The following is a 12769-nucleotide window of genomic DNA, read 5'->3' as shown; positions in this document are numbered from 1 at the left end:
TGGACGGGTTTGTGGCGGGGAAGGGGAAAAAATGGGGAAAAAACGGGGAAAAACGGTGAAAAAAACGGCGAAAATCGGTGAAAAAATGGCGGAGATATGAGGAGAAATGGGGGAAATATGGGAAAAATGGCAAAAATATGACAAAAATGCGGGAAGTATGGGAAAAATGGGGAAATATGGGAAAGAAAGGGTTAAAAATGGGGGGAAATGGGGACTGGGAGGGGAAAAATGGGGGGAAATGGGGAAAACAATGGGAAAAAATGGGGGAAAAATGGCAAAAATCGGTGAAAAATGGTCAAAAATGGGGGGAAATGTGACAAAAATGGGGGAAAAGGGTTAAAAATGGGGAAAATGGGGGGAAATGGGGATTTGGGGGGACTGGGAGGGACTGGGAGGGGAAAAATGGGGGGAAATGGGGGAAAAATGGTGAAAAAATGGTGAAAATCAGTGAAAAAATGGGGAAATATGACAAAAATGGGGGAATATGGGAAAGAAAGGGTTAAAAATGGGGGGATGGGGGCTGGGGTTACTGGGAGGGACTGGGGTGGGAGGGAGAAAATGGGGAAAAAATGGGAAAAAAAGGTGAAAAAATGGTGAAAATCGGTGAAAAATTGTCAAAAAATGGCAAAAATGGGGGAAATATGACAAAAATGGGGAAATATGGGAAAGAAAGGGTTAAAAATGGGGAGAATGGGGGGAAATGGGGATTTGGGGGGACTGGGAGGGACTGGGAGGGGAAAAATGGGGGGAAATGGTGAAAAAATGGCGAAAAATGGTGAAAAATGGTGAAAAAATGGCGATTTTAGGTCAATTTTAGGCTCAATTTCCCCCATTTTTGGGTCAATTTTCGGGTCAATTTTAGGCCGATTTTGGACCAATTTTGAGTCAATTTTCAGGTGAATTTTGGGCCGAATTACTTCCATTTTTGGACCAAGTTTTGGGCAGATTTACCCCATTTTTGGGTCAATTTTTTTCCAATTTTGGGGTGAATTTTAGGCCGAATTTCTCCTATTTTTGGACCAATTTTTGAGTCAAATTTGGGCCACTTTCGGGGTGAATTTTAGGTCAATTTTGAATCGATTTTGTGCCTATTTTTGTACCCATTTTAGGCCGAATTTTCCCCATTTTTGGGTCAATTTTGAGTCGAATTTTTGGGCGAATTTTGCTCAATTTTGCACCAATTTTTGGGTGAATTTCACTCAATTTTTAGACCCATTTTTGGGTAAAATCTGCCCAATTTTTGCGTCAATTTTGGGTTAATTTCGCTCCATTTTTAGACCCATTTTTGGGTGAAATCTGCCCAGTTTCTGGGTCAATTTTTGTGTTCACTTCCCCCCATTTTAGACCAAATTTTAGGGTGAATTTTGCTCATTTTTGGGTCAATTTTTGGGTCAATTTTGTGCCAATTTTTACACCAATTTTTGGGTGAAATCTGCCCAATTTTTGTGTCAATTTTGCCTGCACTTTCCCCCCATTTTACACCAAATTTCAGGGGCGAATTTTGCTCATTTTTGGTCGATTTTGGACCCATTTTTGGGCCAATTTTAGGTCAATTTTAGGCTCAATTTCCCCCATTTTTGGGTCAATTTTAGGCCAAATTTTTGGGTGGAATTTCCCCTATTTTTGAGTCAATTTTTGGGTCAATTTTTGGACCAATTTTAGGTCAATTTTAGGCCGATTTTGGACCAATTTTTGAGTCAATTTTGAGCCACTTTCGTGGTGAATTTTAGGCCATTTTTGTTCCAATTTTTGGACCAATTTTAGGTCGATTTTAGGCTCAATTTCCCCCATTTTTGGGTCACTTTTGAGACGAATTTTTGGCCGAATTTCGCTCAATTTTGCACCAATTTTTGGGTCAATTTTGTGCCGATTTTAGGTCGATTTTAGGCTCAATTTCTCCCATTTTGGGGTCAATTTCGAGTCGAATTTTTGGGCGATTTTCACTCAATTTTTAGCCCAATTTTTGGGTCAATTTTTGCCTGCACTTCCCCCCATTTTACACCAAATTTCAGGGGTGAATTTCCCTCATTTTTGGACCCATTTTGGGGCGAAATTTCCTCATTTCTCACCCGATTTTCACCCAAATTTCGCCGGATTTTCACCGAATTTTCCCCAAATTTTTTTTTCTTGCTCCTCCCCCTCCAGCCCGCCGGGCCACGCCCCTTCCGGGCGACGCCTCGCTGGTGACGTTCCGGGGCCACGCCGTGCTGCACACGCTGCTCAGTTTGGGGACATTTGGGGACAATTTGGGGTCATTTCCCCCCATTTTTGGGTCCATTTTAGGCCGAATTTTTGGGTGGAATTTCCCCTATTTTTGAGTCAATTTTTAGGTCAATTTTAGGCCGATTTTGGACCAATTTTGAGTCAATTTTCAGGTGAATTTTGGGCCGAATTTCTCCTATTTTTGGACCAATTTTTGAGTCAATTTTGGCCCAGTTTCAGGGTGAATTTTAGGCTCAATTTCCCCCATTTTTGGGTCAATTTCGAGTCGAATTTTTGGGCAATTTTCAGTCAATATTGGTTCAATTTTTGAGTCAATTTTGGCCCAGTTTTGGGGTGAATTTTAGGTCAATTTTAGGCTCAATTTCCCCCATTTTTGGGTCAATTTTGAGACGAATTTTTGGCCGAATTTTGCTCAATTTTGGACCAATTTTTGGCCGAATTTTGTGCCAATTTTTAGACCCATTTTTGGGTGAAATCTGCCCAATTTTTGGGTCAATTTCGAGTCGAATTTTTGGCCGATTTTGTGCCAATTTTTACACCAATTTTTGGGTGAAATTTGCCCAATTTCTGGGTCAACTTTTGTGTTCACTTCCCCCCATTTTAGACCAAATTTTAAGGTGAATATCGCTCATTTTTGGGTCAATTTTGGACCCATTTTTTGGCCAAATTTCCCCACTTTTGGACCAATTTTTGGGTCAAGTTTGTTGTAATTTTGGGTTGAATTTTAGACTGAATTTCTCCCATTTTTACACCAATTTTTGGGTCAATTTTATGCCATTTTTGGGTCAATTTTTGCCTGCACTTTTCCCCCATTTTACACCAAATTTCAGGGGTGAATTTCCCTCATTTTTGGACCAATTTTGGACCCAAATTTCCTCATTTCTCACCCGATTTTCACCCAAATTTCGCCGGATTTTCACCCAATTTTCCCCAAATTTTTTTTTTTTTTTGCTCCTCCCCCTCCAGCCCGCCGGGCCACGCCCCTTCCGGGCGACGCCTCGCTGGTGACGTTCCGGGGCCACGCCGTGCTGCACACGCTGCTGCGCTGCCGCCTGGCGCCACCGGGGGGCGCCCCCGCGCTGGCGGCCGGGAGCGCCGACGGGAGCGTGATGGGTACGGGGATGGGACTGGGTTATACTGGGAGGGACTGGGAGGGACTGGGAGGGGAAAAATGGGGGGAAATGGGGGGAAAAATGGTGAAAAAATGGGGGAAAAAAAGGGGGGAAAATGGGGAAAAAATGGGGGAAAAAATGGGGGGAAAAATGGAGGGAAAATGGGGAAATAAGGGGGGAAAAAGGGGGGGAAAAATGGTAAAAAAATGGCGAAGAAACGGGGAAAAATGGGGGGAAAAATGGCAGAAAATGGGGGGAGAATGGGTAAAAAAATGGGAGGAAAATGGTGGGGGAAAATGGTGGAAAATGGCGGAAAAAATGGGGGGGAAATGGGGAAAAATGGGGAAAAAACGGGGGAAAAATGGGGGGGGAAATGGGGGGGGAAATGGGGGAAAAATGGGGGGAAAATGGGGGGAAAATGGTGGAAAATGGGTGGGGAAAATGGGGGGAAAATGGGGAAAAAATGGCGAAAAATGGGGGGAAAATGGGGGGGAAAAGGGGGGGGAAAATGGGGGGGGAAAAAATGGGGGGAAAATGGTGGAAAAAAATGGTGAAAAATTGGGGGGAAAATGGCGTGAAAAAAGGGGGGCAAAAATGGGGGGAAAAAATGGGGGGAAAAATGGTGAAAAATCGGGGGAAAAATGGGGGGAAAAATGGGGGGAAAAAAGAGGGGAAAACGGGGAAAAAAGGGAGGGAAAATGTCGGAAAAAATGGGGAAAATATGGGGGAAAAAGGGGGGAAAAAATGGGGGGAAATTGGGGGAAAAAAGGGGGGGAAAAAGGGAGGGGGAAAAAAGGGGGGAAAATGGGGGGAAAATGGGTAAAAAAATGGCGAAAAAATGAGGGGAAAAATGGGGGGAAAATAGGGGGAAAAAAGGGGGGGGAAAATGGGGGGAAATGGGGAAAAAATGGGGGGAAAAATGGGGAAAAAGGGGGGGAAAATGTCGGAAAAAATGGGGGGAAAATGGGGGAAATGGGAACTGGTTTGGACTGGGTTATACTGGGAGGGGAAAATGGGGAAAAAATGGCGGAAAAAAGGGGGAAAAAATGGGGGGAAAATGGGGAAAAATGGGGGGAAACGGTAAAAAAAAAGGCGCTAAAATGGGAAAAATGTGGCAAAGGAAGGGTTAAAAATGGGGGTAAAAAATGAGGTAAAAATGGGGGAAAATTGGGGGGGTTTAGCTTATACTGATTTTTAATGTTTTTTACTGGTTTTATTCCCATTTTGGCCCCCGACCCCTTTCTGTTGTTTTTCAGTCTATGACGTCATCAGCGGGCGTGTCCTGCGGCGATTGGCCAATCACGGCGCCTGCGTGCGTGACGTCAGCTGGAGCCCCCGAGGGGGCGTGGCTCGCCAGCGCCTCGGTGGGCGGGGCTTCGGCGAAGGGGCGGGGTTTAAATGGGGAAAAGGGGCGGGGTTTAAATGTGGAAAAGGGGCGGGGTTTAATAGGGAAAGGGGCGGGGCTTAAATGGCGAAAGGGGGTGGGGTTTTAATGGGAAAGGGGCGGGGTTTAAATGATGAAAGGGGCGGGGTTTAATGGGGAAAGGGGCGGGGTTTATATGAGGAAAGGAGGCGGGGTTTAAATTATGAAAGGGGCGGGGTTTAAATGATAAAAAGGGCGTGGTTTACGGTAAAGTGGGCGTGTCCTAACGTGGCCCCGCCCCTCAGTGGGACGGCACCGTCCGGCTCTGGGATTACCGCGGCGATGACGACGCCGATGACGTCATGATGGGGGCGGAGCCTCGGCGAGATGGGGCGGGGGCCTCGGCGGAAAGGGGCGGGGCCTGGCAATAAAGAGCGGCGCTGTGGCCACGCCTACTTTTATTAATTTTTTCGGTGGGCGGGGTTTGAATTAAAATTAAGAGGGGGCGTGGCTTTGGGGAGGGGGCGTGGTTTGAAGATTTGGCCCCAAAATATCACCCCAAAAAAACCCCAAAATTATCCAAAGATTGGCCCAAAAATCCCCAAAAACCCCAAATTCTGCCCCAAAACCCCAAAAAAAACCCAAATTACCCCAAAAACCCCCAAAATCCCCAAATATTGCCACTGAAATCCCAAGAAACCCCAAATATTGGCCCAAAACCCCCTAAAACGCCAAATTCGGCCCCTATAAAGCCCAAAAACTCCAAATTCTGCCCCAAAAACCCCAAAAAAACCCCAAAATCCATCCCAAAAAAGCCAAAACCCCAAATTCCGCCCCAAAAACCCCCCAAAACCCCCAAATATTGCCCCAAAATCCCCGAATTCTGCCCCCAAAACCCCGAAAATTCCAAAAAACCCAAATTCCGTCCCAAAAACCCTAAAACCCCCAAATATTTCCCCAAAAAACCCCAAATTCCCCCCAAAAACCCAAAAACCCCAAATTCCGCCCCCAAACCCCCAAATATTACCCCAAAAATCCAAAAAAAACCCCAAATTCTGCCCCTAAACCCCAAATTCCCTCCCAAAAACCCCAAAAAACTCCAAATTCTGCACCAAAAACCCCGAAAATCCCAAAAACCCCAAATTCCGCCCCAAAAACCGCAAACCCCCGCCTCAAATTCCCCAAAAAACCCGAAAAAACCCCAAAACCTCAAATATTGCCTCAAAACCCCCCGAAAAACCCCAAATTCCGCCCCACAAACCCCAAATATTGCCCCAAAACCCCTAAAAAACCCCAAAACCCCCAAATTCCGTCTCAAAAACCCGAAAACCCTCCAAAAACCCCAAAACCCCCAAACATTTCCCCAAAAAAACCCAAATTCCCCCCAAAAACCCCCAAAAAACCCAAATTCCTTCCCAAAAACCCCCAAAAACTCCAAATTCAGCCCCAAAAATCAAAAAAAACCCCAAATATTACCTCAAAACCCCCAAAAAACCCCCAAATTCTGCGCCGAAAACCCAAAAATTCCCCCCCTAAAACCCCAAAAACCCCAAAATTCCGCCCCTAAAACACCAAAAAAAACCAAAACCCCAAATTCCGTCCCCAAAACCCTAAAACCCCCCAAAAAAACCCCAAATTCTGCCCAAAAACCCCCAAAAACCCCAAATCCCCCCCAAAAACCCCAAATTCCGCCCCAAAACCCCCAAATATTGCCCCAAAAGTCCCAAAAACCCCAAAATCCGCTCCTAAAACCCCAAATTCCGCCCCAAAAAACCCTAAAATCCCCCAAAAACCCCAAATATTGCCTCAAAACCCCCCAAAAAACCCCAAATTCCGCCCCAAAAACCCCAAAAAACCCCAAACCCCGCCCCTAAACCCCGCCCCCAAGCCCCAAACCCCGCCCTAAACTCCGCCCCTAAAACTTCAAACCCCGCCCCAATCCCCGCCCCAAACCCCGCCCCAATCTCCTTAAACCCCGCCCCAAACACCGCCCCAAACCCCAAAACCCCGCCCCAAACCCCGCCCCTCACCCTTCAAACCCCGCCCCAAACCCCGCCCCAAACCCCGCCCCTCCCTTTAGCCCCGCCCCCCACCTGTCCCCATCCATCCCCCGCCCCCCCCCCTTTTGCCCTTGCTCCGCGCCCTCCATTTTGCCCAAAACCCCCAAAAAAAACCCCAAAAAAACCCCAAAAAAACCCAAATCTCGCGAGATCTCGCGGCTATGGGGCCTCTCCGGCCTGTGGGGCGCGGCCTGGCCGTGGGGCAGCGGATTTTTGGGGCGGCCCTGAGCGGCTGCTGCCGTGGGGCGGCCGCGGTTTTGGGGTGCCCGGGGTTCCCCCGAGCGCACGCGGTGATTTTGGGGCTGATCGTGGCGGTTTTGGGGCCGCTGCTGAGGGGCCGAGGGGACCCGCACAGCGTCCTGGCCTCGCCCCACAACCGCCTGGAGGCGTGAGTGGGGAGCTGGGGTTTGGGGGCGGTTTTGGGGGAGATTTTGGGGGTTTTTTGGGGTTTTTGGGTGGGATTTGGGGTTTTGAGGGGATCTGTGGGGCGGCATTTGGGGGGATTTGGGGGGTTTGGGGTGGGATTTGGGGGGTTTTGGGGGTTTTTTGGGGGCGGGATTTGGGGTCTGTGGGGCGGGATTTGGGTTTTTATGGGGTTTTGGGGGGTTTTGGGGTGGGTTTGGGGGCGGGATTTGGGGTCTATGGGGCGGGATTTGGGGTTTTAGGGGTGTTTTGGGGGCGGGATTTGGGGGTTTTTGGGGTGGGTTTGGGGTTTTTATGGGGTTTTGGGGGGTTTTGGGGTGGGTTTGGGGGTGGGATTTGGGGTCTGTGGGGTGGGGTTTGGGGGTTTTTGGGGGGATTTTGGGGGGATTTTGGGGGGTTTTGGGGTGGGTTTGGGGGTGGGATTTGGGGTTTTTGGGGCGGGATTTGGAGTTTGGAGGGGGTTTGGGGGCGTTTTGGGGGCGGGATTTGGGGTCTGTGGGGTGGGATTTGGGGTTTTGAGGGGGTTTTGGGGGTTTTGGGTGGAATTTGGGGGTTTCCGGGGTGGTTTTGGGGCGGGATTTGGGGTTTTGGGGTCGGTTATGGGGCGGGATTTGGGATCTATGGGGCGGGATTTGGGGTTTTGGGGGCGGGATTTGGGGTTTTGGGGGCGGGATTTGGGGTTTTGGGGTTTTTATGGGGTGGGATTTGGGGTTTTTTTGGCGCTTTAGGGGCGTTTTTGGGGCGGGATTTGGGGTCGGTGGGGCGGGATTTGGGGGTTTTTGGGGATCTATGGGGCGGGATTTGGGGGTTTTTGGGTGGGATTTGGGGTTTTTGGGGCGGGATGTCGGGTTTTTGGGGGTTTTGGGGGCATTTTTGGGCCGTTTTTGGGGTCTATGGGGCGGGATTTTGGGTTTTTTTGGCGCTCTATGGGGCAGGAATTGGGGTTTTGAGGGGCATTTTTGGGGCGGGGATTTCGGATCTATGGGGCGGAGTTTGAGGTATAGGGGGATCTGTGGGGCGAGATTTGGGGTTTGGGGTCGGTTATGGGGCGGGATTTGGGGTTTTTTTGGGGGTTTTGGGGGCGTTTTTGGGGCGGGATTTGGGGTTTTGGTGTCGGTTATGGAGCGGGATTTGGGGGTTTGAGGGGATCTATGGGGCAGATTTGGGATCTATGGGGCGGGATTTGGGATTTTTGGGGGTTTTTGGGGGGGTTTTGGGGCGGTTTTGGGGTGGGATTTGGGGGTTTTGGGGCGTTTATGGGGCGGGATTTGGGGTTTTGGGACGGGATTTGGGGTTTTTCTTGGGTTTTTTGGGGCGCTTTTGGGGCGTTTGTGGGGCGGGATTTGGGGTTTTGAGGGGATCTATGGGGCGGGATTTGGGATCTATGGGGCGGGATTTGGGGGGTTTTTGGGGGGGATTTGGGGTTTTTGGGGGTTTTTGGGGTTTTTTCTGGGTATTTTTGGGGTTTTTTTGGGGTGGGATTTGGGGTTTTGAGGGGATCTATGGGGCGGGATTTGGGGGTTTGGGGGCGGGATTTGGGGGTTTGGGGCTTTAGGGGCGTTTTTGGGGCGGGATTTGGGATTTTGGGGTGGGATTTGGGGGCTTTGGGGTGGGATTTGGGGTCTATGGGGCGGGATTTGGGGTTTTGAGGGGGTTTGGGGTGGGATTTGGGGTTTTCTGGGGTGGGATTTGGGGGTTTTTTGGGGGTTTTGGGGCGGGATTTCGGATCTATGGGGTGGGATTTGGGTTTTTTGGGTGATCTATGGGGCAGGATTTGGGGTTTTGGGGGGATTTTGGGGGTTTTGGGGTGGGATTTGGGGTTTTTATGGGGGAGGGATTTGGGGGGTTTTGGGGTTTTTTGGGGTTTTTTTGGGGCGAGATTTGGGGTGGGATTTGGGGCGGGGTTTGGGGTTTTTGGGGCATTTTTGGGGCGGGATTTGGGGTTTTTGGGGCATTTTTGGGTCAGTTATGGGGCGGGATTTGGGATCTGTGGGGCTGGATCGATCAATCAATCAATTGATCAATCAATCGATCGATCGATCAGTGCGGGAATCGATTGATCGCTGCTTTGTCAATGGGGCAATGAATGGAGGGATCAATAATCAATAATCAATAATCGATAATCAATAATCAATAAACGGTGATGCATGAGCGACCAATGAGTGAGCAGCAACCTGTGTTTGATCAATAACCAATCAATGAATCAATTAATAATCATTAATTAATGAGCAAATAGCAATTAATACCTAATCAATAATCGATAACCAATCAGTAACTAATAACCAATCAATAATCAATACACAATAACCGATTAACCAATCAATAACCAAATACAAATTAATAACCAATAAATAATTAATCAGTAATCGATTAACCAATTAGCTAATCAATCAATGACTAAATACAAATTAATAACCAATCAATAGCTAATCAATAATCAATAACCAATTGACTAATTAATCAGTAACCAAATACCAATCAACAGCCAATTAATAAGCAATAATCAATGATTATCAATCAATAATCGATGATCAATCAATAGCCAATTAAAAGCCAATAAATGACCAATAATCGATACCCGATTATCAATTAAAAACCAATTAATGACAAATTAATTATCAATTGACCAATAATCGATCAATAATAAATAACCAATTGGAAATTAATCAATAATCAATAAATGCTCAAATAAAATTATTTTTTTCAATTTCCAATTAACCAATATGAATCCACAGCCAATAAATAACCAATAATAATTAATTACCAATATTTAATAAATAATCAATAACCAATAAAAACACAATTCTTCGATTACCAATTGATTGATAACCGATAATTATTAATCGATGATAATGAATGATTTATAGTCAAAAGTTAATAAATAATTGATAATTATTAATCCATAATTAATAAATTATGAATAATCAGTAAATAACACTAATTAATCAATAAAGAGTCTATCATTAATTATCGATAATAGATAATCAATAACCAATAACCATTTAAAAATAAATTTTTAAATTACCAATTAAACAATGACCAATTAATAAACAAAAATAAATTTCCAATTAATCAGTTATTTAATTACCCATTAACCAATGACCAATTAATAAAAACGTCAATAAATCACCAATTAATAGATAACGAATAAATAATCAATTAAAAATTTATTATTTTTATTTATTTTTAATTTATTTATTTTTTATTTATTTATTATTTTATCGATTAACCGATCACCCATCGACGACCGGTGATCGATCGCCGATTAATGATTGATAATCGATAATAAATAAGCAATAATTAATAACGAATAACTAATTAATTAATGATTAATTAGCAAAAAAACCCAATTAAAACTAAAATCAATTAACCAATTAACCCATGGCTGATCAATACCCCATAAATAATCAATTAACCGATTAATAATTATAAATTATTAATAATCAGTAATCAATAACCAACGGCTAATTAAAAATCAACCCCCAATAATTAGCATCTAATTAGCATTAATTAACCCCTCCCCCATGCAGCCGCCTGATTTCCTGCGCCCCGGCCTGGACCTGGCTCCTGATTGGTTCCCTGCTCGTCGCCTCCCACCCTTGGCTCCGCCCCCCCTGGAGCTCCGCCCTCCGCGCCCTGCTCCGATTGGCCGTCGCCCTCGGCCTCTCCCGGGCCGGCCACGCCCTCGGCCACGCCCTGGAGGCGGCCACCGGGAAGCTGCACCTCCCCCACCCCGCTGGGGACCCTCCTGGTGCCCCTGGGAGACCCCGCGGCCTGCAGGGGGGCGGGCATCGATGGGAGGGGTTTAGCCCCGCCCCCCAGGCCTTCGCCCTGGTGCATTGCGGGCTGGGATTGGCCGAGGAGGCGGCGGCCATTGGGCGGAGCTTGTACGGCTCGGACAAGATGGCCGCCGGGCACAAGATGGCCGCCGGGCACAAGATGGCCGCCGGAGACAAGATGGCGCCCTGGTACAAGATGGCGCCCTGGTACAAGATGGGGGACGAATCCAAGATGGCGGCCGGATACAAGATGGCGGACGAATCCAAGATGGCGCCGGATACGAGTGGGAAGAGGAATCGGAGATGGCGGCGCGATACAAAATGGCGGCCGGATCCAAGATGGCGGCCGGGTACGGCGTGGGGGAAGGATCCAAGATGGCGGCGCGATACAAGATGGAGGAAGGATCCAAGATGGCCGCCGGCAGCACCGGGTGGGCGTGGCCGCGCCCAACATGGCGGCCGGGGTCGCCCCCGCCGCGGCCAATCGGCTTCGAGTGGGCGGGGCCTCCTCGCTACGGCTGGGGCGGCCATCTTGGGCGGCCATTTGGGGCGGCGGCGGCCATTTTGATGCCGGCGGCCATTTCGAAGGGAGAGGCGGCGGCCATTTTGATTCTGGCCGCCATTTTGAGTCCGGCCGCCATTTTGATTCCGGCGTCCATTTTGATGACTCCGGCGGCCATTTTGATCCCTCCGGCGGCCATTTTGAAGGACGGCACGGCGGCCATTTTGAAGGACGGCACGGCGGCCATTTTGATCACCCCGGCCGCCATTTTGACCCTTCCGGCGGCCATTTTGACCCCTCCAGCCGCCATTTTGACCCCTCCGCCCGCCATTTCCTCCCTCCCCCACCCCATTTCCAAGGCGGCCATGTTGCCGGCGGCCATTTTGACGGCGCTGGCGGCCATTTTGAGGCCCCGCCCACTGCGCTGTCGGTGCTCTACCTATTGGCCGTGGCCCTGCTGGTCACGTGGCACCTCCTGCTCCTCGTGACCCTCACCTATCGCCACACCTGGGCCCGCAACGCCGCCGGCGCCGCCCTGGGCTGGGCCGCCTGGGCCCTCACCTACCGCGGGTGGTACCGGTGGGCGTGGTCACCCGGGCCGCCGGGGTGGAGTTAGAGGCGAGGGGGCGTGGCCAAGGAGGGAAAAAAAACGGGGAAAATCGGTGGAAGTTGAGGGAAATTAGGGGGGGAAAGGGGAAACAAGATGGCGGAGTTTTGGCGGGAAATGGGGAAAAAAGGGGGGCGGGGTTTATGAGGGGAAAAATTGGGGGAAAATTGAGGGAAATTAAGGGGAAAAAGGGAAACAAGATGGCGGAGTTTTGGCGGGAAATTGGGAAAAAGTGGGCGGGGTTATGAGGGACGAAAACGGGGTGAAAATTTGTAAAAAATGAGAGAAATTAAAGGGGAAAAAGGGAAAACAAGATGGCGGAATTTTGGCGGGAAATTACAGGGAAAAGGGGGAAAGGGGCGGAGCTAATGAGGAAAAAATTGGGAGAAAATCGGGGGAAGTTGAGGGGAATTAAGGGGGGAAAAAGGGGAAACAAGATGGCGGAGTTTTGGCGGGAAATTAGAGGGAAAGGGGCGGGGTTATGAGGGAAAAAATTGAGGAAAATTAAGGGGAAAAAAGGGAAACAAGATGGCGGAATTTTGGCGGGAAATTGGGGGAAAGGGGGCGTGGTTTATGAGGGGAAAAATTGGGGGAAAATTGAGGGAAATTAAGGGGAAAAAGGGGAAACAAGATGGCGGAATTTTGGCGGGAAATGGTGGGGAAAGGGGGCGGGGTTATGAGGGAAAAAAAAAGGGGAAAA

The 12769-nt window shown here is 48.4% G+C and overlaps 1 protein-coding gene and 1 long non-coding RNA gene across 4 annotated transcripts; both read left to right on the top strand.

The window, feature by feature from the left end:
• The first annotated feature begins 767 nt into the window (after positions 1 to 767).
• On the top strand, positions 768 to 5143 carry LOC143691924 (uncharacterized). 3 transcript variants are annotated; one of them, XR_013179722.1, is made up of 4 exons: positions 768 to 806; positions 1549 to 3336; positions 4592 to 4699; positions 5004 to 5143. It is a non-coding gene; the product is annotated as an uncharacterized LOC143691924 (long non-coding RNA). The 3 variants fall into 3 exon arrangements; XR_013179723.1 differs by lacking the exon at positions 768 to 806 and adding an exon at positions 867 to 1548 and having other exon boundaries at positions 1776 to 3336; XR_013179724.1 differs by lacking the exon at positions 768 to 806 and having other exon boundaries at positions 1666 to 1876; positions 2455 to 3336.
• Positions 5144 to 6823: 1680 nt separating this feature from the next.
• On the top strand, positions 6824 to 12138 carry LOC143691921 (fat storage-inducing transmembrane protein 1-like). The gene is made up of 2 exons (XM_077170959.1): positions 6824 to 7146; positions 10712 to 12138. Exons 1-2 carry the CDS (start codon positions 6920 to 6922, stop codon positions 11526 to 11528), a joined length of 1044 nt encoding a protein of 347 aa, XP_077027074.1. The 5' UTR covers positions 6824 to 6919; the 3' UTR covers positions 11529 to 12138.
• Positions 12139 to 12769: the final 631 nt, after the last annotated feature.

The sequence above is a fragment of the Agelaius phoeniceus genome, chromosome 37 (assembly GCF_051311805.1).
Source record: "Agelaius phoeniceus isolate bAgePho1 chromosome 37, bAgePho1.hap1, whole genome shotgun sequence".
Taxonomy (NCBI): Eukaryota; Metazoa; Chordata; class Aves; order Passeriformes; family Icteridae; genus Agelaius; species Agelaius phoeniceus.
The sequence above is the reverse complement of the archived record's forward strand: the minus strand, read 5'-3'. Positions and strand labels throughout refer to the sequence as shown.

Excerpts from the sequence above, each read along its gene's own strand:
- LOC143691921 (XM_077170959.1), top strand. The coding sequence starts at position 6,920 with ATGGGGCCTCTCCGGCCTGTGGGGCGCGGCCTGGCCGTGGGGCAGCGG. Across the intron at positions 7,147-10,711 it reads CCCCACAACCGCCTGGAGGC|CCGCCTGATTTCCTGCGCCC; the intron begins GTGAGTGGGGAG and ends TCCCCCATGCAG.